This window comes from Helianthus annuus, chromosome 15 (assembly GCF_002127325.2).
Source record: "Helianthus annuus cultivar XRQ/B chromosome 15, HanXRQr2.0-SUNRISE, whole genome shotgun sequence".
NCBI lineage: Eukaryota > Viridiplantae > Streptophyta > Magnoliopsida > Asterales > Asteraceae > Helianthus > Helianthus annuus.
In genome coordinates, this window is record NC_035447.2 from 125,039,434 (window position 1) to 125,066,034 (window position 26,601).

The 26,601-nt window shown below is 36.4% G+C and overlaps 2 protein-coding genes and 4 long non-coding RNA genes across 18 annotated transcripts; all 6 read left to right on the forward strand.

Moving 5' to 3' along the window:
• The first annotated feature begins 452 nt into the window (after window positions 1-452).
• On the forward strand, window positions 453-1,459 carry LOC110910303. The gene is made up of 3 exons (XR_002575979.2): window positions 453-1,005; window positions 1,110-1,233; window positions 1,342-1,459. It is a non-coding gene; the product is annotated as an uncharacterized LOC110910303 (long non-coding RNA).
• Window positions 1,460-2,451: 992 nt separating this feature from the next.
• On the forward strand, window positions 2,452-8,623 carry LOC110912411. 13 transcript variants are annotated; one of them, XR_004881235.1, is made up of 10 exons: window positions 2,468-2,747; window positions 2,816-2,910; window positions 3,015-3,143; window positions 3,278-3,519; window positions 3,701-3,938; window positions 5,420-5,505; window positions 6,911-6,946; window positions 7,207-7,273; window positions 7,371-7,439; window positions 8,284-8,623. It is a non-coding gene; the product is annotated as an uncharacterized LOC110912411 (long non-coding RNA). The 13 variants fall into 13 exon arrangements; XR_004881233.1 differs by lacking the exon at window positions 8,284-8,623 and adding exons at window positions 7,536-7,717; window positions 7,781-8,277 and having other exon boundaries at window positions 2,452-2,747; window positions 2,816-3,519; window positions 7,349-7,439; XR_004881234.1 differs by having other exon boundaries at window positions 2,464-2,747; window positions 2,816-3,338; window positions 3,419-3,519; window positions 7,349-7,439.
• Window positions 8,624-11,036: 2,413 nt separating this feature from the next.
• Window positions 11,037-12,462, forward strand: LOC110910302. The gene is made up of 3 exons (XR_002575978.2): window positions 11,037-11,179; window positions 11,666-11,719; window positions 12,174-12,462. It is a non-coding gene; the product is annotated as an uncharacterized LOC110910302 (long non-coding RNA).
• Window positions 12,463-13,920: 1,458 nt separating this feature from the next.
• On the forward strand, window positions 13,921-17,587 carry LOC110914174. The gene is made up of 2 exons (XM_022158985.1): window positions 13,921-15,154; window positions 17,214-17,587. The coding sequence occupies exons 1-2, from the start codon at window positions 13,921-13,923 to the stop codon at window positions 17,585-17,587; spliced, it is 1,608 nt and encodes a 535-aa protein (XP_022014677.1).
• Window positions 17,588-23,340: 5,753 nt separating this feature from the next.
• On the forward strand, window positions 23,341-23,865 carry LOC110914172. Its single transcript, XM_022158984.2, has 2 exons — window positions 23,341-23,454; window positions 23,563-23,865. Exons 1-2 carry the CDS (start codon window positions 23,341-23,343, stop codon window positions 23,863-23,865), a joined length of 417 nt encoding a protein of 138 aa, XP_022014676.2.
• A 264-nt stretch (window positions 23,866-24,129) lies between these two features.
• On the forward strand, window positions 24,130-25,596 carry LOC118487294. The gene is made up of 3 exons (XR_004881237.1): window positions 24,130-24,279; window positions 24,767-24,820; window positions 25,301-25,596. It is a non-coding gene; the product is annotated as an uncharacterized LOC118487294 (long non-coding RNA).
• Window positions 25,597-26,601: the final 1,005 nt, after the last annotated feature.

Here is a 26,601-nt window from a genome sequence, read left to right on the forward strand (position 1 = left end):
GTAAAAATGTTTAACCAAACACGTACGTTACGCCATGTTAACTGGCAAAATTTAGAACGAAACGTAAAAAGGTTGAGTCACACGCACACACACGTTGCACCATTTAACCCGCAAAATCTAGAACAAAACATAAAACGGATAATTTTCCAAATATGAAAAGTATAGGGACCAAATTCGAAAGTAAAAAGTTGTGAGGTTAAATTGAAAAGATAAAAACTTTTAAGCTAAAAATTAAAAAAATTCATGTAATTTGGATTAAAAGAGTAGTCTTAACTTTTTTTTAAAAAAAAAAAGCCCCCTAAGCATGAGGTACTACACCTCTATGCACCAACATGTTGCTTATTTATGTGATGTAAATGTAAATGGGTGGTATTATATCTATAATACCTTATTAAGAGAGAAAAGTAAGTTTTCTACCATTTTCGTAATTTTTTCTTAGGTACAAATCTTGAAACACCATGTACAAATGAAGCAAGCCATTTTAGAAGGGGGGAAACTTGGACATTGTCCAAAGTTTTAAGACACTTTGAAGACAATTTAGACATTTGATACTTGGAATCCATGCCCAGTTATGTCTTCTGTTAATTGAACAAAACCCTTCATGCCTACCATCTTCAACGCAGGACAGGGTACAAGAACTTTAAAATAAAGACTCACCTCTTCATGTTCCCGTAACCCCCCTTTACTTCAATTCGCAGCAGTTTTATTTGGGGATAATCTCAGATTTCCAAATTAAATGTGCTATTTGAAAGGCCTAATCCTTCAATGTGGTTTTAGCTTTTAAACCTCAGATGCATCGCTGCTTGATTCCACAGACCAATCTGAGCAGAAAGTTGCTTACGTACGCCATTTAACAATATGAGATTTCATGTTTTATTCTTCATCCATGTGGGTCTTATTTCAATATTTTGTTTCGATTTTATGGTTATTCGATGACAAGGGAGAGAGATGTTATGGTATATCCGAAGGCAACAACGGTGGATCTGGACATCGATAGGATTCCGGGTAAGTATTTAGGTGACCAAAGTAAGATCAGAATTGTAGATTTAATACGCAAATAAGTTAGAGATTTGATATGTTTTTGTGTTTTTCTTGTAACTATTTCTTAGATTTGAACAACTTCGTCCGTTCTAGATACCGTCTTTTGGTCTTCAAGTTTTACTATGCGAGGAATAGGCAAAGAGCAATGTGATTGGTGTCATGATGTTCGTATTCAGAAGGATAGCACAATAGGTAATACTTCATTTGATTTTCACAGCGTATTGTTTTAGTCTTTATCAGTTCTGTTTTATTTTTATATTTTTGGTGAATTTTGAGGTAGTTACATAAGATCTGTTTTAGGGTGTTGGGGGTCGCATGATGATGACTTGGCATCTCTTGAGACATGGATGGGCAAGCCTTATGAACATGCCAAACTTGATGAACCAGGGTTGCACATCTATTTTGATATTATTCTGGTAGTTAGTAATTATGCTAAAGTGTAATATTTGTAACGCATAAGTTAATTTACATATATTATGTCTTGGAAAGTGCAGGTTGGGCGGATAACATCCATGGGCTAACGGTTTCTATAGACGATTACAAACTTTGCATGAACTGAATGGGGTTACGGTCAGATCGTGCTATGAAATTTCCTTTAATTATGTTAGCTTATAAAGCCCTGAAAGTCCCATGCTGAATTTAGCATCTCTCTTTTGAGTTTGGAATAACTATTTTATTTAAGTGTAAAACACTGATTATTTACCCTAAGAACAATGGTGAATTCTTTTTATGTCATTGCTCAAAGGTTTTCCTTAATTCATTTCTTCAGGTGGTAGAAGATTCATTGGTTAACTATTTCTTATATCTTCATGTATAGGATTCATTTTGTTATATATAAATTGAGGTGTATTTGTCTTTAGACTTCTAAAATTTAACCACATTACAAAGAAAGTATTCTCTTTACTGTACATTTGTTCATGAGCGTGTTTATGATGAGTTTTTGGAGAAGTCAAAAGCGCAGTCTCAAAGGCGTACCTTTCCGAAAGTAAATTGCGGAAGAGCCAATCGTGAATCGACCTCTAGAAAGTTGATTAATCTTTCTTTTTAGTTTGTATGCTCTGTTTTTAGTTCATATGCATTCTAATATAGGGAGGTTCATTCTTAATGGCCACAAAAATGAAGGCATAAAGTATCATTTTGGTTATTAAGCCCACATAGTCTAATCAACTCTCAATTCAATCTTCACCATTGGATCTGGCTGAGATTAAATCAGTCATTTAAACTCATAAAAATAACCGCTCTTGTGACGGTTCAAGACGGATTTATGGCGGTTTCTTTAGTTGGTGGTTTTTCCTAATTTTTCTTCCATTATCTCCACAACTTGGTGGTTACCTTCTAATAAACTACTAACTATTTTCCAAATCATTCTCCACCATTCAATTTTCACTGAGATGAAATCTTGGCGTTTAAACTCACTCAATTAATTGTTTCTAGAGTAGTTATAACAGTTAACCTGCAGTTTTAAGTAGTTCACCAAAAACTCCACACTCTCACCTCTCTGCCGTATTTCAGGGTTATCTATCTAGGTTATAAACGGTTTCTTGGTTCCAACCACGTCCTACCTCTCTCTTCTAATTTAGGTGGACAACCTCAACAACGCTCCCCATATCAAACTTCCCACCATCACCATCGATCTCCCTCACCGGCATCCCAAAACTTGCATCAAAAATATCTGATTTTCTTGATTCTTGCTCTGAATAAAACCGGTATCATCTGGATCTTTCTCTCTCTATTCACACTTTTAACTCCAGATGCTAACATAATGGATTTTTAGGGTTTTGTTTTCATTCATCCGCATCATGGATTCCTCTTCGGGATCAGAATTTGATTATTTGTTCAAGTTATTTATGATTCGGGATTCCGGATTTGGTAAGAACAATTGTTTTTACGATATTTTTGATATGATCTGAAATTGTTTTGATTAAAAGCCAGAGTAGCATTGATTTGGTTTACACCTACGTTGGAAAATTTAGGCCTGGTGCTGCTAAATATGCATCATTTTCTTTAAGCATGTTGTTTAATTTCGACGACAGTAACCTGCGTATAATCTGCCGAATCAGGAAGCTTCGCCATTTAGGTGATGTTCATACATCGTTTACAAGGTAAATTAGCTCCGTGATGGTATAGTTTCATATTTGTAGCTTGATCTTTGATTAACGGATTAGGCTGGGTTTGTAATTTGTATCCATTCCTTCGGTTCCATTTGGTTTTGATGCAAAATTGATGTGGCGAATAGAGATCCATCTAAAGTTCGCTAATTCTGAGACATATGCTTGATGTCTGAGATTGGTCAGGCTGTAAGTAATTAGATATTCCGCAGCTTGCTTTCCATATTATGGTCTTTAATATCTCAGAAAAACTTTAATCTTTCTTGTAGTGATTAAGATCATATAAATCTTGTAATATATTTGTGTCTAGTCTCCAAGTGTGATTACAAAAGCCCAATCCGAAGCTCTTGCTGGTGGATGCACTTTCAAGGTCAGGACTAGTATTAATGTATTATCTCCTTTTTATATCATTACCTTGTATCAAAAATGTCAATAAGTTCTATATTTTCCTCCATTTTTGGTTTTGTTAATGACATTGACATGAGTATCAATTATGTACTCAGTTATTATTAATAACATTAAAGTAGACATTCACTGTGGTTGGTATATAGATGATTCAACATACATATGTGAGACTGCAACAAAGACTTGCCAGATGACCTTGCTCAGTTAGGTTAATTTTAGTGGAGCTTTTGCCTTTTGGTGGACATTTGCCAACTTTTAAAGTCTGCTATTTTTTTGCAAACGGTGTGCACAAAGAGGTCCTGATTCAGTGTGTTCATGAGTTGGTTACGGCATCAATGAAGTAAAAAGAAACCCACACGTAATTACATGTTTTTGGAGCTTGAGGTAGGCTGTGCTTCTTTTATATACTCTCGTCCTTCTGCTCATATATATTTCTTCTTTTTTGTATCCTCACTTAAGTACTAGTCACGTATATTCGCCATGAATTATGTTTAGATGTTGAACTATCTGCTGGTTGTGGCGATCAATCCTTCTATATAGTTTTTATTGATTCCGGTAGGAGTCATTATATACTTCTGTTTTGATAATATACTTTTGTATTATTAGGAGAATATGATGTAATCTGTTAAATGAAGACACTAAATTGTTGTAACACCCCAAAACTCGAATTATTAAATTCGCTAGTAGGTTACCATGTGTAATTAAATGAAATACAATAATTAAGTTATTAAACTTAGTTAAAGGTCTAATAAATAAGTAAAAGAATGAAATTTGTGGCAACTATGATGGTGTGATAAACTTGAGGGACTTAGATTGCCCAAATGGAAACTGAAATTAAGAAAAAGAAAAATAAAAACACACACACACACACTGTGTGTGTGTGGTCGATTGATCAAGGCAGGGGAGAAAGGGGTAAACCCTAATTCACAAGAAATCTCTAAATTGATAAGGAAATTGAAGACTTTTAGCATGCATGTATCAAGATTTTCGATCTCCTAAGTGTTCTTCACAACCAAATAAGTTAAATTTTATGATTTGGTGATGTTGGGTGAAGTGGGTTTTGATGAATTCATGAATCTAAGTGAAGTTAGGATGGATATGTGATAGAAATACCTTATGAAACTTGAATTATGCTTAGATTTCTGATTGTTATGTATATTTATGAAAAACCCACTTGTAGTGGCTCTTGTATAGGATGATGATGATATATTTTATGTTAATTTGATGATGCTTGATGTTTATGACAATGGATGTTATAGGTTATTGATTTTGAATCTAAATTAAAGTGAAAGTTATGTGAAGAATTAGTAGGAATCATGCTTTAAAAGCTTGTACATAATGTTTTACAAATGCGAAACCCGCCAAGTGTTCGATGAAATGCCTAAGAGAACAAATATGTGAAATTGTATGCAAGTTGTAAGTTTATATGTATAGAAAGTGATTATGATGTATTTGTTAGCAAACTAACACGTGAAGTGTGTTTTAGATGTAGTTCATGTGGATTTCTAGTAAGAATCATGTCGGATTCAAGAATAGTGGCAAATTAGATAATCTTGAATGATGATGTTGTTAGTTATGAAATTATGAGGATCCTAGTATGAATGGAATGGAATGTGTGTATATAATCAAATGATCTTGTAAGTTTACATATTGTACAATATGAGTGTGAAATGCGAATGATGTTCATACTATAGTCTACTACATTAAGACGAATTCATATTCTTAATTTGAATGGAATTATATAAGCTGGACATTCGACTTTTGAAAGTCAACTATGTATAAATTCCATGAATGAGCTTGTGGACATAGTTGAATGGGTGTATATATGCTAATTATGTTGTGAATGTGACTGCTTGTACGGATAGGAGCCATGTCATCATGGATACAAGCACGGAAGGACAAGGGGTCAAAAAGTAAACACTAAAGCTATGCGTAAATTCGGACGCACGAGGTAAGTAATTTCCCGGACTCCCTTTTTATTAGTAAAGTGATTAATTGCAAGAAAATTGTTGGTAGTTATGTCGAAATGTGATTTCGACGATAACATCAAGAAAGATTATTAAGTGAGTGATTTTACGGAATCACTTCTTAGTGTATTAAAGTATGGATGGGTGTTAGTTTAATTAAGAATGAAATTGGAGTCTAGAAAGGTTTGGGTATATAGAAGTGGAGGTTTCCGCTAAGTGGACCAAACGGATCAAAATAAGGGATTATTATATTACGGTATGATTTGCATAAGTTATGACGAGGGTATTATAACCGGATAATGAGTAGAATTCCTTTTAGTACATGAATCGAGAAGCGGGAAAACGAATTAATGGGAAACTTTTATAGTTATAATGTTCATGTAAATTTTTAGAATGAACAAATGAGTTGTTTGGTAAAAACATGAACGGGTCAAATAACTAGTAAATGAATATAAAGTCGAAAACGTATAAGTTAAGAATTTCCCTTAGTTCGGATATTAGACTTGAGTTCTTATGATAGAAGGTCAAATTACGATCATGTGGGAAGAAACGGGAGGTTAAACGGGTAGTCGGTTTGAAAGATATGCATGTTTCCGTACAATATAGGTTGAAAATGTAGAACTGGGTAGATGCAGCTCAGGAAAAACAACTTGCTGTCGAAAACAGGGCGTTGCGGCACGCGAAGATGAGCCCTTAATTCAGTCACGCCCCGCGACAGTCGTCGCGCCCTGCGAGAGCCGGAGGCCTCGTTGGTCGCGCCTCGTGAGCGAGCCAAAAGCTGGCAAATCTTGTTTTCTTGTTCGGTTTCGTACCCGGACCTGGGTTAAATGTGATTATAAGCTCGTATGCCTAACTGTTTTATGGTTTATGATATTGTTGATCACATGTAAAAGTTATGTGTCTCTGGATAGTATAAGTAAAGGTTCACTTAAGTGTTAGAGATAGAAATTTATAGAGGAACATGTTTAGAAAGGAGTAAGTATGTATTTCAATATGTATAGAATTATTATTATGAAAAGCTGTGAATAAGACATGTTGGCATAAGTATATGAGGATAAAAGTGGTAAGTAAGAACTCGTAGGTATGTATGTGTGTATGAATGTAAGTTTCTATGAATGTATGTAGGAAAGGTTTCATTACGATTTGAGTATTGACGATTGCTATTGTTGTATCTTCGGTATGAAATGAGTTTTGAAGGTGCACGTTGGGAAAGTTTTGACCCGTCTCCCTTTTAATCTACCTCTTTTTAGTTGCAAGTGTTCCCTTTTATTTTTATTTTGTCTGTTGATTGATGTCTTGCCAACTGCAAATGCCTCTTTCTTTTTTCTTTTTTTTTTTTTGCTGATTTTACTTGATTGTTTGGTCTTGGTTTTGAATTTTGCGATGTAGGTGATGAGAAGAAATACACTCATGCTAATTTCCAAGGTTATTCATCATGCTCAATCTTGTTGCTGCTGATGCTATTAGGGCTAAATGTTTTAGATAGAATAAAATGAATAACTGATATTTTAGCTTAAGTTTCCATTTCTCTATCCCATGTAATTAATAACTCATAAGTTGTAATTGGGCAGTTCTTCTAAATCTTACCTGAGATAGTTGTTCGTTAATTATAGTCTTCGTGTATCAAGGATTGTGTTCACTGCAATATTAGCAGACTAATCATTTAGTAAATGTGTGACTTGTAGGCAGTTGTAGCCATTCGGTTTTTTCAGTGGACACTGGACAATAGGAATGGTCAAAGTCAACCATAAAGTGAGTTCAAACATTGTATTCCATCTATTGCTAAACATCTACTAAAATGACCTTATGAGCTAACTAAGCCTATAGATTTGTGATCTTCTCCTCGTAGATTGATGGAAAAGACACAGCTCCAAGGAGAAATCCCATCAGATGCATTCCATCCTCAGTTAGAGAGTTTGTAAGTATCATCAGAATGCTTTCTTTTAGAGTTAACCAATATAATAAGTTATTGCAATGGTGAAATATGTAGGAAATAACCATTCTTTATATATAGGTAGTTAAGTGGCCATTGAGATCCTACATGGGCAATTTGGTAATTAACCATAAGTATGAAGTCCTATACTCTATGTTGTGAAAGGCGCACTAGGTGCGTGTAGGCGTTCAAGCGAGGTGCACGCCGAAAAGGGCGTCATGGCAGTCCAGGCGTAATTCTATAAAAAAAATCTGGAAATTTTGGTATAAATAGCTTTAACCTATCGAAAATATCCAAAAAAGTGGCCTGAACCTTGATCCTTGCAGGTTAGTTGGAGCAGATTTAGAGAAGATGGAAGTTTAGGCTACTATATTACACACACAAATGGCTAGATTGCATTGTTCACATGTGTAGATAAATATAGGTTGATAAAAATGTGTAGAAGTTCATTAGTTTCTGTATAAAGGATAAAAAGTCCATTAGTTTCTGAATTTTAAAATTGTTTTTGTTTTGTCTCTACTGGTGTAGAAGTTCGAAATTTGCAAGTTGAACACTGATTGTTAAGTGGTAAAGTGTTTTAGTTTTGTTTCTTTTGGAGGTGGAAAAATAAGGAGATAGGGTAGGTAGAGTAATGGGTCAAAATGGATTAGGTTGACCAGGACTTTTTTATGTCCAAACGCTTTTGTGCTGCGGCTTTAGATCATGTCGTCTCGGTGCGCTTCTCGCTTATGAAAGCAATCCTGGTTCTCAATGCACTATTGTTTCCGAAAGTTTATATTTATATATATTCAACCATTTCATGAATTTATCCTTGATAATATCTTTGCAGACGTGTCACAATCTTGAAAATACTGAAATAGAGCTTTCAAAGGAATCTGAAATTGTTATTAATCCATTTCATAAATGAGCTAGAAGGTGGACACGAATGAATGTTGGACAACTTGACAGACCCCGGGTGAGCAAGCTGAACCCAACACAGAAGGTTGGACAATTTTAGAAGCTGTGACTAAACCAACTGCAATGTCATATGACGTTTAATAGTAACATCTTAAAGTTTTGTTTTGTTGAGACTTGAGTTATTTTTGTTCTCAAAGGATTGCAAGATTAAATATTAGTTATGTTGGTTTGTGAGATAAAGATATTAAGAGAACCAACGAAATTGAACATTAGTCTGGTGTCTAATTTTGAAAATATTTGCAGCTTCAAGGTGTTTTTCGCATCCCTCACTATTTACTACCCCCTCCCCAACCCTAAAATAAAAAAATAGTTTGTTCAAGAAGCTATAATTCGAAGGCTTAGTGTTCATGAATAACCCATGTGGCTTATTGCTGTTGTTGCTGGCGCTTGTACCATCGCAATAACCCAGGTTAGTCAATGATATTATTACGTCTTTCTATATACATCACATGTGGCGAAATGGGCATGTAGAGTTTCGGGTCTGAATAGGAACCACAATAGCCGACCTGTTTGATCAGTATTATTTTAAGCGGAGTCAAACGGGTCAATTAAAAAATTCTATTATACATTTCCTGATTTACAAAAACACTAATGGACTGATCCTATTCAGGTCTCAATGACTAAAGCTAAGCTGGTGGTTATTATTTCTCTATTAATTAGAAACTGGGTTCAGTCATGTTTTATCAAAAATTTATGCCATTTCAACGGAACTAAATTATCTTTTATATAAGACTTTTGTTCAGCAGTATAAACAACAAAACATGGGTACAAAGTGTTAGGAAAGAAACCCATAATTATCCTACTTATTAGAAGCCAATTTCAGTTACATTATATGAAACGTCTACGCCATATCAAAGGAACTAAACTATCCTTTATAAAAGACTTTTTCTCAGTAGTACAAAATACAAAGTGCTAAGAAAAATTCTTGCTACATTCATTGACTCTCATGATAGTAGGGTCATTTTCATAGATTGGTATGTAAAAGATAAAAAATGTAGGTCGTATCCACTTGAAAATAAAGGCTTGGGAAAGCACACCCCAGTAGAATTATGCACATTACCAATATTGACCGTATCATGTCCAAGAAATTGAAAGGACTTTTTGTGAGATATCACCAACTTGTTCAATTTCTGTAAAGAAGCGGATTGTTTGTGGTCCGTTTTGATGATTGTCCGGTCAACGTGGTTCGTAATAGACATCATAATTGATTCTGATATTAGTCCGGACACCTGCCGCAACGCGCGGGCTTCCCCACTAGTTAGTTTTTAAGTTAAAACATATGTATAAATTTAGGAATATTATATTGTTAATATCATTTAGTTTATAGGTATTTCATGTTTAATGCTGCTTTTAATTATTTTAAGCAAATTGAAATTGCTAATTACACCTAGTTGACCACATAGAATCATATTAAATATGTGTGATCAAAGGTTAAAAGGTAGCCACACTTAAAATTAGGAACTTTCATGTGGCTTTACATAACAATTAGCCACAGTCTTGTTACTTTACGTTTTGTTTATGTGACATAATGATAGCAAAAGTCATTGGTAAAGAAAAAATATGTGTGACCAAATATAAAGCAATAACCACACCTAAAACTACAAAATTTCATGTGGCTTCACATAACCATTAGCCACACTATGTTACTTCGTTTTGTGTTTGTGTGACAGAATACTAGCAAACATCATGGATAAAGAAAAATATGTGTGACCAAAGTTAAAATCAATAGCGACACATAAAACTACAAAATTTCATGTGGCTTTAGACAACCATTTGCCACAATATGTTACTTTGTTTTTTGTTTGTGTGACAGAATGATAGCAAACGTCATGGATAATAAAAGTATGTGTGACCAAACATTAAGCAATAGCCATACTTAAAACTACAAAATTTACTGTGGCTTTTACAATACCATTAGCCACACCAATATCACTTTATTTTTATTTTTATTTTGTGTGACGGAATAATAACAAACGTCATGAGTAAAATAAACTAAGTGTGACCAAAAGTTACACAACAGAGACACTGTTGTTACTTTGTTTTTTACTGCGTGACAGAACGATAGAAAATATCATGGGAAAAAATATATGTGTCTCGTGTGTCTAGAAACAATTTTTGGTCACACTAACAGTGCATTCATGTGACAATATAATAGAAGCGGTCACACTTAAAATGAATTTATGTCGTTAGCCACACTTAATGGATGGTATGCTAGATTACAACAACCATTTTTGTCACATTTTTTAAAATGTATGTGGCTAAAAAAACATATGGACAAAATGAATGTGACCGTTGTTACCTTTTAGACACACTTAATGAACAAAATGCTTGATTCCAGCAAAAAATAAATCAGTACCCTTTAGCCACAATCGAAAGGTGTTATGGCCACTAAAAGTCTAATATGGTCGTATGTAACACCCCAAAAATGACCTTTAAACATACGAGCTAAATTAATTAAAAGTCTAACCTAGTAATTGTAAATGTTACAAAATACTAGTTAGATAATGAGAAAAGCCTAAATTATGGGAAGTGTTTAAATTAAACACTTAACAATCTTGAGGGGGTAATGTGGAAAATTATAATTAAGAAAGGAGTAAAAAGGGTTCAAACCAAAAATACGCACCTTGGGCGTGTTTTTGGTCGAACAGAAGCAGGAGAAACAAGGGTTACCCTTGTTCTTGCAAAACTCATCAATTGACAAGGAAATTCAGTGTTAATCGGCTGCATGTTACCAGATTTTCGATTAACCTAACATCCTCTATAAAGTGGTAAGTTCAATTTGGTGTTTTTGATGTATGGTAGGAAGTGGGTTATGACCCAATCTCGAAATTTTGCAAGAAATTGTATAGATTGGAGTTAGGACTTCTCTATAGAACAGGAATCATGTATGTTTATGTGTGAATTTGATTATATGAAAAGCTAATTGCATAACCCATTGGTATGAATAATTAGAGATGTTGAAAGGTGGAAAATTGGTAGGAATCATATGTAAGTTTGACATGTGATGATGTTGTAGTACTTGAATCTTAAACAAATTAAGTAGGACAAGAGAATATTATGAACTTAATTGATTGTTGATGAACTTTGAAATGAACTAGTAGGAATTATACTTTAAAAGCTTGTACTTAGTGTCCCACAAATGCGAAACCCGCCAAGTGTTTGATGAAATGCTTGAAAGAATAATTATGTGTAATTTGGAAAATAATGGAATGAAATTTGGGGTACTAAACGAATGAATGAATGTGTTGATATAGGCGTGAAGGAAGAAAGTTCAAGTACTAAGAAATCGGAAGGCTCACAAGATCGAGGTATGTTCCGTTGCATACAAAACTTTACTTAAATTTTTGTTAATAATCACGAAACACAACCCTTGTTATAATGATTATGGTGGTTAGTAAGTAGATAGCAAATCCCTTGCGGATATGGTTATGTTAACGAAGGTTATAACAAGTTATGCAAATCGACCGGTTCGAGTTGAACAAGTCGAGTAAGAATAAGGTGCCATCCGTTTAGAATGGGTGAAGTTCAATCCGTTATACGGATAGAACGAAATATTTATGTTGAAAGCAATTAACCCGATGTTATCGGGTCGTAAGTGGTATGCTTGAATCTCATTATGAGAGTATATGCCATACCCATTTAATTGGGTAATCGAATGCGTAAGAGAAATGAAAGTATATAAACGAATGGAACTAAAATGTTGGTATTGTAAGCGAAATAAGTATTATGACTAACTTTTTAAAGCTTTGTTGTTGAATGTAGGTAAATCCTCAATTTAGGCGACTTGGCGAATTGGAGCGAGCACGTGTTCATAATATGTCATACCAAGCGCTTCCGCTAGTTTGTACTAATGTTTTGGGTCAAATACTTGTTAATTTTGCATAATCTTGTTAGTAGTCATACTTTTCAAAACTTGATGTTATGGGTTTTAGTCGTGTCTAGTCGAACGGGTCATGAACATTATCGTTTGGAAGTTGTACAAAACAGGGATATGCTCGTCTTACGGACGGGTCATGCCCAAATTTTGTTAAAAGTATGTATTAGTGTTGCTAGTTTTACAATCTTCAAATGTGGCAAGGTTGGGACGTTTTAAAAAGTTATACTTTAAATCGCCCTTGTATGTTATTTTATAAAAACGAAAAAGCGGGCCTTACAAGTTGGTATCAGAGCCGAGGTTTGAGGGATTCGAGCACAAGTAGTAGTGCTTGAACTCAAACTGACGGCTCACTCGGAAGTGTGCTCACTCCAAGATCGCCAATGAGGTAAAAATTTAAGTTTCGGTAAACGCAAGTATGCTTAGTGTGCTTACAATGTAAATATTTAAGATAAGTATGTTGGGAAATAATAAGGGGAGGTGAAACGGGAGGTTCCAGGAACCGTATAGCTGGAACCGACCCGAAAAATGATTAAAAGTGCCTAAAATAAATCTACAGCGAAATCATCAAACGGAAGGCCGTCGCCGACAGGCTTCAGGCCGTCGCCGACGCCCCCTTCATTTGGGCCGACGCCCTATGTGGCTGTCTACGGACATTTTGGACGACGCCACTTTACAAGGCCTGTAGCCGACGGGTATAGGGCCGTCGCCGACGGCCAGTGGAAATCTAATCCGCTGAAAAATGTTTGTTTTGTTTGTTTTTCACGCCTAGGGTTCCCGTATGAACTAAATGACTATCGATAATGACATAAGATCCTTGTAAGCATACTAATAAGATACTTACGATCATAAATTGAGATCATAACGAAAAAGAATTCGTAAGTATGGCAAGCAATGGAATAAATGATCCGAAACGAATGATGAAAATTTGACGGTTAAAAACTATGAAATGCATGATTACGATTGTAGTAACCAAAGGTTGAAGTATGTGTATAATTGAGAGCTTGTGTTTAATGATGAATGTAAGTGTTATTTTTATAGATGGCTGAGACAAGAAACGTTAATGACAATGACGATGATACGGCTAGACAAGAAGCATTTAATAGCAAAATCACAGAAGTGGCGGAATGGGTTATGCAAGCTAATCTTCCACGATTAGCTCAAGAAGTGGAGAGTCGGGTGTTGGGAGTTTTGGATGCAATGATGACTAGCAAGATAGAAGAATTGAAGGAACTAATTGAGGGTTCTAAGGTTAAAAGCAAGGAACGACGACACACATATAAAGATTTCATGGCATGCAATCTTGCAACGTATGATGGAAAAATTGATCCAATCGCGTGCCAAAGATGGATTTCCATTATAGAGGCAGTATTTATACGAAGTAGGTGTGATAAGGAAGACCAAGTGATGTTCGCAACTGGGCAACTCTCTTTCCAGGCGAAAGATTGGTGGGATGCGTATAGCAAGGAAATAGGTGAGGATAGACTCCAAATGATGACTTGGCAAGAATTTAAGGAACCCTCCATGAGATATCATTGTCCCCAGTCAGCCATTGATAAGATTCAGGAGGATTTCTTACGCCTCCGATAGAAAAACGAGACGATAAACGAAATATCAAACACTTTTATGGATAATATGAAGTTTTGTGGAGATTTTGTGAAGACTGAAAGAATGAAGATCAAACGCTTTTATGGCATACTGAAGGCAGAATTTAGGGAGTTCATCACTCCCTCGAAATGTGAGACCCTTGATGAGCTTATCAATCTGGCACGGGATAGAGAAATTGAAATTAAGAGGCAAGAAGAACGTGGTGAAAAGAGATCAAGTGAAAAAGGTGCAAGTTCGAGTCCATCTAAAAAGGGGAAGTATCAAGAGCAAGGAAGGAAAGATAAGTCGAAGGGTGGTATTACTCCTTGCAAGACTTGTGGAAAACTTCATACTGGAGAGTGTCTGTTAGGCAAGAAGGGGTGCTACAAATGTGGTAATGAGGGACATTCGTCTTATCAATGTCCAAATAACCCGAAGACTTGTTTCAATTGTTTCGAAAGGGGGCACATTAAATCGGAATGCCCAAAACTTCAGCAAGAGTCGAAAAAGGAAGATAAGAAGCAAGAGGGTTCTAGGGCAAAAGGAAGGATGTTCCAAATCACATCCGAGGAGGCTAAGGTTCATCCGAATGTAGTTTCAGGTATCTTTTTATTAAACTCTATGCCGGTTTATGTATTATTTGATACCGGAGCAACCATGTCGTTTATTTCTAGGGAGATAGCACATCATCCCTCATTTAAGATTAAATTAATGTCGGTTCCCTTAGAAGTAGAAATAGCCGATAGTAAGAACTATTTGTTATACGAGATTTGTAGAAGTTGCAAGTTCACTATAGAGGACGAAGAATTTGATATCGACCTTATACCCATTGATTTGGGGGAATTTAAAATGATAGTGGGTATGGATTGGAAGGCCCGATACCATGCGGAGATTAATTGTGAAACTAAAACAATACATGTTCAATCCCCAAGTGGAAAACGATTAAACATACAAGGCGAGAGAAAGGTGGAAGCGAAACTCTATACCCTCGTTCAAGCCGTTAAGTATACACTTAACGGGAGTAGGGCATACCTAGCTTACATGGTAGATGCTCAACAAGGTTTCCCGAAGCTTGAAGATGTTGAGATTGTGAACGAATTTCTAGACGTATTTCCGGAGGAATTACCGGGACTCACTCCCGATCGTGAAGTAGAGTTCCGCATCGAATTAAATCTGGGTGCAAAACCGGTAGCGAAAGCCCCTTACAGGTTGGCTCCCACTGAGATGCGGGAGCTAATGACACAGTTACAGGATCTTTTTTATAAGGGCTTCATACGTCCGAGTGTGTCACCATGGGGAGCACCCGTCTTATTTGTAAAAAAGAAAGATGGGTCGATGCGCATGTGTGTCGACTATAGGGAACTGAACAAAATAACCATAAAGAACCGCTACCCCTTACCCATAATTGATGATCTTTTCGATCAGTTACAAGGGGCGAATTGGTTCTCAAAGATAGACTTACGTTCGGGATATCATCAAGTAAGGGTACGAGAAGAAGACTTTGCAAAGACTGCATTTAGAACCCGATATGGACATTACGAGTTCCTAGTTATGTCCTTTGGACTGACGAACGCTCCAGTAGCGTTTATGGATCTTATGAACAGGGTATGCCAACCCATGCTAGATAAATCTGTGATCGTGTTCATAGATGATATTCTAGTCTATTCGCGAAGTAAGGCTGAACATGCGAGACATTTGCGTGAAGTACTTGAAACTCTCTGTAAGGAAAAACTTTATGCAAAATTCTCAAAGTGTGCCTTTTGGCTTAGAGAAGTGCAGTTTCTGGGCCATGTGATAAACTCGGAAGGTATCTTAGTAGACCCGTCAAAAATTGATGCCGTAATGAAGTGGGTTTCCCCGAGAAACCCAACTGAAATAAGAAGTTTTCTAGGCCTCGCAGGGTACCATAGGAGGTTCATATAGGATTTCTCGAAGATAGCGTTACCCTTAACGAAACTGACGAGGAAGAAAGAGAAGTTTGTGTGGGGTGAAGAACAGGAAGAAGCCTTTTGAAAGTTAAAGGAGAAATTGTCGAGTCCCCCCGGTCTTAACTGTTGGTGCATTACATCTGTCGACTTCGTCTTGTATCGAGTCTTACATTGAATTGTATAGATTAGGGCACGTTTTACGAGAAAATAGGAAGTGTATGTGTATAGAAAGCAGGTTTCGCTCATATGGTCTTAACCTGAAGGTTTCGCTCATATGACCATAGAGGTTTCGCTTATTTGGTCATGTGGGCTTTCGCTTATGTGTCATGTACACAGGAGCGAAACCTCGGCAACTATATATAGGGGTTCATTTGAGCGAAACTAGGGAGCACAGCCTTGTATTCCATACCAAAGTGCTGCCGATGTGAAGATCGAGCTGTAATCATTGTCAAATCAATACAAACAGTAGATTAAGTGAAGAATCAGCTATTTCTACCTCCGTTTCTTGTTATTCCGCACCTGAAACAGAGAAGAACACCTCTGAACGACTCGTTTGGGTCAGATCACGATCCTACAAGTGGTATCAGAGCTCAAGAGGAGGAGTTCTGCAGTATTCAGCTGATTTTCATTGAGATTTCTAACTTCTACACCTTCTTTCATCATTTTCAGAAAGTTTTACCGGTCAAAATTCGCTCAAAATTTCACAGATCATAGACAATTGGACATAGACAAATCCCTGAAAGTTTGACACTAAAATTCGGACTAAAAATGGACTAAATTACCTTCGGACTTGATTTCGCTCATACGGACATTGTGTAATTTCGCTCATTTGGACACCTGATTTCGCTCATAGGGTCATCCAAGAACCCTAATTTCGCTCATATGTACACCCAAGAACCCTAATTTCGCTTTTGTGTCACATATATCTTAGGGTTCCGCTCTTATGAACATCAGGGTTCCGCTCTTATGAACATCAGGGTTCCGCTCTTATGAACATCAGGGTTCCGCTCTTATGAACATCAGGGTTCCGCTCTTATGAACATCAGGGTTCCGCTCTTATGAACATCAGGGTTCCGCTCTTGTGAACATCAGGGTTCCGCTCTTGTGAACATCAGGGTTTCACTCTTGTGAACATCAGGGTTCCACTCTTGTGAACATCAGGGTTCCACTCTTGTGAACATTAGGGTTTCACTCTTTTGAACATCAGGGTTTAGCTCTTGTGTGTCCAAAACCCTAATTTCGCTCCTGTGGTTATTGGGATTTTGCTTGAAGCTGCAATCTGTTAATTTCGCTCATAAGTGTTTTGTTCTTGAAAAACACGTTACCGAATCATGGATACCAATTTCTTTAATATGAATAAAGAAACATTTGATAGAATAAATGTATTAAAGAAAGAATTTGATTCATTTTCAGGTTATCCAGGAGAAAACACAAAGACTATCATTGAGAGGTATAGACATCTTGTTCGTTCAATTTCCAAAATTGGTATAACCAAAAGACCAGAAGAATGGGTTGAAAAATTTGTCAGTGCTTTACCTCAAGAAGAATGGGAAAATTATATCTTGAACTTGAAGATTTCTGGAGAATTTTCCCAACTGACAATTTGTCCACTCATTGAAAAGATTGAAGAACAGGTGGTGATCAATGTTGAAAATAAGAAAAGTCAAAATGATGACCAAAGGGGAAAGGAACAGATTGAGATGAAAGATGATGATAAACAGATATTGGGATTGAAGAAAACTTGTGAGATGCTGAAATCCGAAAATGTTAAACTGTTAAGTGATTAGAACAGTTTAACATTGGAAAACAATAAATTGAAGGAAAGTGCAAAAATCTTTGAAGATAAAATCAAAATTTTTGAAAATGAAAAATTAAAAATGGAAAAAGAATTTCAAAGTCAAATAAAAATTCTTGAAGATGGGAGAAATGTTTTTAGTCAAAATAACATCGAAAAGCAAAAAATGATAAATTCTCAACTTCAGAAAATTATTAGACTTGAAAAAGAAGGTGAATGTGCTCGAAAGAAAATCAAAGACTTAGAAGAAAAGGATGAAAGAAAAAAGAAATCCTCAGAAAATGCAGATTTCTGGATAAAGCTTGAGAACAAGAACTTGAAAGCAAATGAAACAAAATTTCAAGAACAGATAACAGTTTTGGAAAATGAAAAGTCTGTTCTTGAAAACATGAAGAATGAGAATGAAAAATCAATTAAGTCTCATCTTGAAAGAATATCTCAGCTTGAAAACGAAGCTGAGAATTCAAGAAACAAGATTGTTGTACTTGAAAAGAAATTGAAAGGTTTTGTGACTTCATCAGATATTTTGAATATTCCCTGTCCAAAACCGATCAATTATGTTCCAATAAGTGACGATGTCACAAATTTTGACAAATTCAAAATTGAAGATTGTGATGAGAAATCTGATGATGAAAATGAAAAAATTGAAAAACAAAAATTGTTTTTGAAATTAAAAGAAAATTTTCAGAAGATTGTTCTACAATCGACTGAAAAGGGAGAATGCTCTAAGCAAAAACCTTTGAAGAAGAAAGTGGAACAGAAACAAAAAGATAAAAATTTGAAAAATGTACAAAAAGAAAATAACAGCTCATCAGATCGATCATCCAATCAAAATCAAAAATTACAAAAAGTAAAAAAATAATAATTCAAAAATTGTTGGCAATAAGTGGTGCAGGTTGGACCATAGTACTCAAAAGTCAAATCCAGCTTACAAGAGGAATGATGACTACCACAAAGCCAGACAATGCTACGATCTGAGCGTTTGGTGTGAAGGTGGTACATGGTACGATAACAGAGTGTGTTACCGATGTGGTTATCAAGGACACATTGCTGTTAACTGCCAAAGTTGGAATTATGAGACGAGAAGATGCTTTAACTGCAACATCAGAGGTCACATTGCCAGAGATTGCCCAAGGAGATCGAATGACAGATTGAGGACTAAGTCTCAAAAATTGGCAAAGATTCCAGTCTATGTCAAGCCCCATGAACAGAAGGTTCTAAAACCTAAAGTTCAAGAACAGACAATTCAAGAAAAGAAAGTTAAACTTTCACAGGGGCAGAAAAACAGACTGAGGAAGAAGAGGAAGAAGGCGAGAGAGTATCTCGAGAAGATCTTGTCCTCGGGTTCATCTGTTGGTTAAAATAAGAGTTCTGATGAATCAACTCCCTCAATTGCAAAGTCAAGTAAGACAAATTCATCGGATACAAATCTGAGGACGAAAGAAGAAAAGAAGAAGAAGATGGTCGGCGATGAATTTGACATGTCAAAGTCAGACAAGCCACCTTCAGGCGATGAATCTGACATGTCAAAGTCAGACAAGCCACCTTCAGGCGATGAATCTGACGTGTCAAAGTCAGACAAGCCACCTTCAGGCGATGAATCTGACAGGTCAAAGTCAGACAAGTCATGTGCAGGCAATGATTCTGGTTCGTCAAAGCCAGAGGAGCCATTGGTTGAGGTAAAAATGGAGAATTCAGGTTTAATAATGGATGATGCAAACTTTCCATCATTGTTGAACAAGAATTCAAAATCACCCAAGGATCGTCAGGATTGGGTGAATCTGTTTAAATAGAAAAACTTGACTATGCCGGAGATCCCAAGTTTATATCGTGGATCAGGAATCGGCATCATTCATGTTTTTGATGATTGAAAGTTTTTGAAAATGTTTGAATGTTTACAGGTGAAGGACTACGCCGGAGCTTCCAGGTTGGTAAGTGTGAAGCGGGAATCGGCATCCTGGGTGGTAAATGTAGACGTAACATTCCTACAGTTGATAATTGTTCAGATACACCTACAAGTGGTATTGATTGTGATTTTACAAGTGGTTATTTTTACAATTGATACAGAGGATACTTGACTGCAATCGATAAATCAGGGACATTAGGTTGTACTTGATTTACTGAATATGGTTAAACAGACAAGATGATGAACCATATCCCCGTACTTAACAAGTGGAAAACTTACAAGTGGTAAAAACATACACATCTTCCGGAAAAATCATTTTGATTAAAACAAACTTAAGTGTTTTGAAATCTAAATGAGAAAATGGTTTGTGATAGGGGGAGTTCTGATTGTTTAAGCCGAGTGGATGGCGATTTGATGCAATCCGATGTCAGTTGTCATGTTTTTGTACAGTTTGTTTTGTGCTCTAGTGGGTCAAGAGCTTAGTGTGTTTTCATTTTTTCTTTAATGTGTTAGAATTTTAGGGGGAGTAGAAAATTTCAGATAATCCAAAAACATTAGAAAATTTGAAAAAGCCAAAAACATGATAAAACCAAAAATGAGTTTTGTTGTGAAAAGAGGAAATGATAGTACATCAGTGGGCTGTCACAACATGCTAAAGAAATGAAAAGATAAAATGTGATAAACAATCTCACTGTGGATGTGTCAGTAGGTTTTTACACACTTAGTAAATTGTGACGAGATACAAACATAAAAATTTCAAACTTGCTTGTTCTTTGGGTTAACAACTTCTTGGATATATAGGTAACCCTTGAAATCTTGTTTGAAAGGTCCCTTATTCTGAGATACTAGGTCTTTATGCTCAGTGATATCTGGGGTATTATCCCGGGACTTCTGCTGTATGGAAGTACTGACCTAGTCCCCGGATAATGCTTTCCACAAATGCTTGAAACACAGCATCGCCCTCAGCAAGCTGATGAAACAATAAAATTGATAGTCGCTGCTGTTGTACTCAAAAGATCCTCTAAAGGGGGCACACCTAAAGTTGAAGCTGTCATCTCTTTGCGTATACGGAAGTATCGACCTGAGCTCTCACGGCCCTCGCATTTATCCCCTAAACATATATCATCTGTGGTATACTCACCTGTAAGACTGAATATTGGGATCTGGATACGGAAGTATATTCAAGAAGTAAGACACGCGGATAAGTTCAAGTTATTAAAACATTAACATCGTATCTCGGATCATTTGAACTTTGTGTGAAAATTTAAGTGGACAAATATACTGACAATCTAGGTGAATTGTTTAAAACTTAAAATGTAATACAGCTTAACGGTGTTAGTGACATGTCTCATTAACTAATATGATCCTCTTACGCAAACTCACAAAAATATTGTTTGTAAATATTTCAATTCTGCATTCTGTTTGTTTCTACAATTGGTGTCAGTCTTTGTCTTTACAAGTGATGTCATTTACTTTCTTTTAGAAAATCCAAAAAGATTTTGTGCGTGTTTTAGCATAAACTTTTGAAAAAGTCAAAAAGATTTTCGACAACTGATGTTGGAAAGCTGATTTTCAAAATTCCAAATGCTAAACATGATGACATTGTTGTGAGGGGGAGTGAGTCTTAACTGTCAAAATATGTTTTATTAAATCAACAAGTGGTTCATCATGAGCTTGTGATTTGAGAGAGAGTGTTTGTTGATGCATATGTATATGAGAGGGAGTTGTCTGTTTATATCAGAGTGTTGGTGTTCTAAAATTCTTAAACTGTTAACATCTTACTTCTGGGTTAAGGTTGTGCAGGATTAGCCAAGTTTCGATCCTGGAAATTGAAGACTCTGTAGTTTGAGCCAGGTTTCGATCTTGGAACATGAAGAGCCAGACAATGATCCTGATGCAGATGTTACTGAAGAACAAAGGAATGCCAGCAAATCGAGAGGGAGAGTCTAAAGATAGAGAGAGAAAAGCCCAGAGACTGATCAAGACTGAAGAAGTGAAGACACAGCATTGTTGTGACTCGATAGTCGACTCGTCAACATCTGAGGGGGAGTCTGTTGGTGCATTACATCTGTCGACTTCGTCTTGTATCGAGTCTTACATTGAATTGTATAGATTAGGGCACGTTTTACGAGAAAATAGGAAGTGTATGTGTATAGAAAGCAGGTTTCGCTCATATGGTCTTCACCTGAAGGTTTTGCTCATATGACCATAGAGGTTTCGCTTATTTGGTCATGTGGGGTTTCGCTTGTGTGTCATGTACACAGGAGCAAAACCTCAGCAACTATATATAGGGTTTTATTTGAGCGAAACCAGGGAGCACAGCCTTGTATTCCATACCGAAGTGCTGCCGGTGTGAAGATCGAGCTGTAATCATTGTCAAATCAATAAAACAGTAGATTAAGTGAAGAATCAGCTATTTCTACCTCCGTTTCTTGTTATTCCGCACCTGAAACAGAGAAGAACACCTCCGAACGACTCGTTTGGGTCAGATCACGATCCTACATTAACGATACCGGATGGAACAAAGGATCTGGTTGTTTATTCGGATGCCTCACGGCAAGGTTTAGGGTGTGCTTTGATGCAAAGGGGGAAAGGTAATCGCCTATGCTTCGCGACAATTAAAACCACATGAGGTGAACTACCCAACACATGATTTAGAATTGGCAGCAGTAGTGTTCGCCTTAAAGATTTGGAGGCACTATCTATATGGTATGAGATGTACAATCTACTCAGATCATAAAAGCCTCAAATATTTCTTCGAACAGAAAGATTTAAATATGAGGCAGCGGAGATGGCTGGAACTTATTAAAGACTACGACTACGATATCCTTTATCACCCGGGAAAGGCAAATGTCGTAGCGGATGCGTTAAGTCGAAAATAGTATCCACCTCCGATCCAAATAAAGTCCATGAGAATGATAGTTACACCACATTTACTTGATATGATACGCGATTCCCAAATAAAGTTACTTGGAGCAGAAGACCCAAAGAAAGAAAGAACGAAAGGTATAGCCGATAAACTAGAAGAAAATTCGACCAGGCTCAAAACAAGATTCGGTCGGATTTGGATACCACGATTTTCCGAAGTCAAGACTGCTCTACTCGACGAGGCTCATAAGTCGCGATACTCAATCCATCCCGGGGCAACCAAGATGTACCGGGACTTGAAAACCAATTATTGGTGGTCGGGTATGAAACGCGATATTGCAAAGTATATCTCGAAATGCCTAACATGCTCCCAAGTAAAAGCTGAACATCAAAAACCATGCGGGGAGTTACAACCCTTGGAAATTCCAGTCTGGAAGTGGGAAGAGATAACTATGGATCTGGTAACCAAGCTTCCGAGAACGAAAAGGGGGCACGATGAAATATGGGTTATCGTAAACCGGCTCACAAAAAGTGCCCACTTTTTACCTATTCGAGAAGCTCACTCTTCCGAGAGAATGGCGGAAATTTATACGAATGAGATCGTATCTCGACACGGGGTGCCCGTGTCAATTGTTTCAGATCGGGATACTAGATTCACCTCTCGTTACTGGCAGAAGTTTCATGAAAGTATGGGCACGAAGCTACACATAAGCACGGCCTATCACCCTCAGACTGATGGTCAATCAGAGCGAACCATCCAAACACTTTTTGATATGTTAAGAGCTTGTGCCTTAGATTTCGGTGGGAATTGGGATGACCAATTAACACTAGCAGAATTTTCTTATAATAATAGCTATCATAGCGGTATTCAAATGGCTCCCTATGAACTATTATACGGGAGCAAATGTAGGACTTCCGTGTGATGGGGCGAAGTTGGACAGAGAGAACTTGCGCCTAATGATCTGATAGCGATGACTAACGAAAAGATCGAACTTATTAGAGCTCGACTGAAAGCGGCTCAAGATCGGCAGAAGGCTTATGCGGATAAGAGGAGACGTCCTATTGAGTTTCAAGTTGGAGATTATGTTCTATTGAAAGTGTCTCCATGGAAGGGCATAATCCGTTTTCGTTAACGGGGTAAATTGGGTCCCCGTTGTATTGGACCATTTAAAATTTTGGCTCGAGTCGGGAAGGCTGCATACCGTTTAGAATTGCCGCCTACTTTAGACGGGATTCACAATACCTTACACGTATCGCAATTAAGAAAGTGCCTTGCGGATGAAGCGGCGTTTGTGCCTCTTGATGATATTGAATTGGATGAGGGGTTGAATTACATTGAAAGGCCGATAGCTATAAAAGACGTTAAGGTAAAGAACCTCCGCAACAAAGCCATTAGACAAGTGTTGGTTCAATGGCAACACCGAAAGGGATCGGAACTTACATGGGAAGCGGAAGATGAAATGGGAAGGCACTACCCTTTTCTCTTCGGTACGTAAATAATTAATTTGTAATATGACCAGGTTTCGGGGACGAAACCTCCTTTTAAGGGGGTAGACTTGTAACACCCGAAAAATGACCTTTAAACATACGAGCTAAATTAATTAAAAGTCTAACCTAGTAAATGTGAATGTTACCAAATACTAGTTAGATAATGAGAAAAGCCTAAATTATGGGAAGTGTTTAAATTAAACACTTAATAATCTTGAGGGGGGTAATGTGGAAAATTATAATTAAGGAGTAAAAAGGGTTCAAACCAAAAATACACACCTTGGGCGTGTTTCTGGTCGAACAAAAGCAGGATTAACAAGGGTTACCCTTGTTCTTGCAAAACTCATCAATTGACAAGAAATTCAGTGTTAATCGGTTGCATGTTACCGGATTTCGATTAACCTAACATCCTCTATAAGGTGGTAAGTTCAATTTGGTGTTTTTGATGTATGCTAGGAAGTGAGTTATGACCCAATCTCGAAATTTTGCAAGAAATTGTATAGATTGGAGTTAGGACTTCTCTATAGAACAGGAATCATGTATGTTTATGTGTGAATTTGATTATATGAAAAGCTAATTGCATAACCCATTGGTATGAATAATTAGAGATGTTGAAAGGTGGAAAATTGGTAGGAATCATATGTAAGTTTGACATGTGATGATGTTGTAGTACTTGAATCTTAAAAAAAATTAAGTAGGACAAGAGAAAATTATGAATTTGATTGATTGTTGATGAACTTTGAAATGAACTAGTAGGAATTATACTTTAAAAGCTTGTACTTAGTGTCCCACAAATGCGAAACCCGCCAAGTGTTTGATGAAATGCTTGAAAGAATAATTATGTGTAATTTGGAAAATAATGGAATGAAATTTGGGGTACTAAACAAATGAATGAATGTGTTGATATAGGCGTGAAGGAAGAAGGTTCAAGTACTAAGAAATCAGAAGGCTCACAAGATCGAGGTATGTTCCGTTACATACAAAACTTTACTTAAATTTTTGTTAATAATCACAAAACACAACCCTTGTTATAATGATTATGGTGGTTAGTAAGTAGACAGCAAATCCCTTGCAGATTTGGTTATGTTAACGAAGGTTATAACAAGTTATGCAAATCGACCGGTTCGAGTTGAACAAGTCGAGTAAGAATAAGGTGCCATCCGTTTAGAATGGGTGGTCATGAATGAAATTACGAATGTATGAAGTTCAATCCGTTATACGGATAGAACGAAAGATTTATGTTGAAAGCAATTAACCCAATGTGATCGGGTCGTAAGTGGTATGCTTGAATATCATTATGAGAGTATATGCCATACCCATTTAATTGGGTAATCGAATGCGTAAGAAAAATGAAAGTATATAAATGAATGGAACTAAAATGTTGGTGTTGTAAGCGAAATAAGTATTATGACTAACTTTTTAAAGCTTTGTTGTTGAATGTAGGTAAATCCTCAATTTAGGCGACTTGGCGAATTGGAGCGAGCATGTGTTCATAATATGTCATACCAAGCGCTTCCGCTAGTTTGTACTAATGTTTTGGGTCAAATACTTGTTAATTTTGCATAATCTTGTTAGTAGTCATACTTTTCAAAACTTGATGTTATGGGTTTTAGTCGTGTCTAGTCGAACGGGTCATGAACATTATCGTTTGGAAGTTGTACAAAACAGGGATACGCTCGTCTTACGGACGGGTCATGCCCAAATTTTGTTAAAAGTATGTATTAGTGTTGCTAGTTTTACAATCTTCAAATGTGGCAAGGTTGGGAAGTTTTAAAAAGTTATACTTTAAATCGCCCTTGTATGTTATTTTATAAAAACGAAAAAGCGGGCCTTAGATCGTATCATACCTATGATGTCTTGGTCAAACTTAACGGGAAAAATAAATGTGGCAAAAGGTTTATGGTCACAGCTATTTTTGTGTGGCAAAAGCCCGCTTTTGACGCGGTGATAACGTATACATGAAATGCATTGATCATTGCAATATTTAACCTAAAAAAAGTTGTAAATACAGTGTTAATTATTTTTTATATGAACATTTCGATATAATTTTTATTGAAAAACTATTTGGTTTCAAAATAAAGTAGTTTTCGGTTTCATATAATCAACACATACTTGTTTTCAAAATAAAGTAGTTTTCGGTTTCATATAATCAACACATACTTGTATGGTAATTTGGTTTCAAAATAAAGTAGTTTCCGGTCTCATATAATTAGCACATACTTGTATGGTAATTTTGATAGAACAATTTTACGTACTTCGATTACCAAACGACAAGGTCTTCAGATGAGATGAACTGTACATTCAACAAATAGCTCGACAGGACGTTCGTTTGTTTAGTAAATGAACGAACACGTACAAAAACTTTCATTCATTTAATTGACAGAACATGAACAGAGACCATGTTCAATCATTTATATTTATGAACATACGTAAGTGCAAGCGTTTATGTTTGTTTTTGTTCATATGTGTTCAATAGCTCAATGGGATTTTTAGTATTTATATTTTGTTTAAACAATACAAAATTCCTATTAATATAATATTTAATAAATATTAATGTATTATTGCTTTAGAAAAATACATTTTTCCTCCGACGCTAAACCAATCCAACCTCTACCTCACGCCTCACTTTTATATTTTTAAAATAGTGGTTTGTGTGTGGGGAGACCACACACTGTATCCGATTGTATCCCCTAGAACAAATCAGATTTGTCCGACTCACCTTCTCCAATGCATGCTCAAATCTA

What these genes read in the sequence shown, in the direction of transcription:
- LOC110914174 (XM_022158985.1), top strand. Translation starts at nt 13,921, where the DNA reads ATGAAGTTTTGTGGAGATTTTGTGAAGACTGAAAGAATGAAGATCAAA. An exon ending in TAAGGGCTTCATACGTCCGA is followed by an intron (nt 15,155 to 17,213) that starts GTGTGTCACCAT and finishes ATTCATTTTCAG; the next exon opens with GTTATCCAGGAGAAAACACA.
- LOC110914172 (XM_022158984.2), top strand. Translation starts at nt 23,341, where the DNA reads ATGACTAACGAAAAGATCGAACTTATTAGAGCTCGACTGAAAGCGGCT. An exon ending in AGTTTCAAGTTGGAGATTAT is followed by an intron (nt 23,455 to 23,562) that starts GTTCTATTGAAA and finishes CGAGTCGGGAAG; the next exon opens with GCTGCATACCGTTTAGAATT.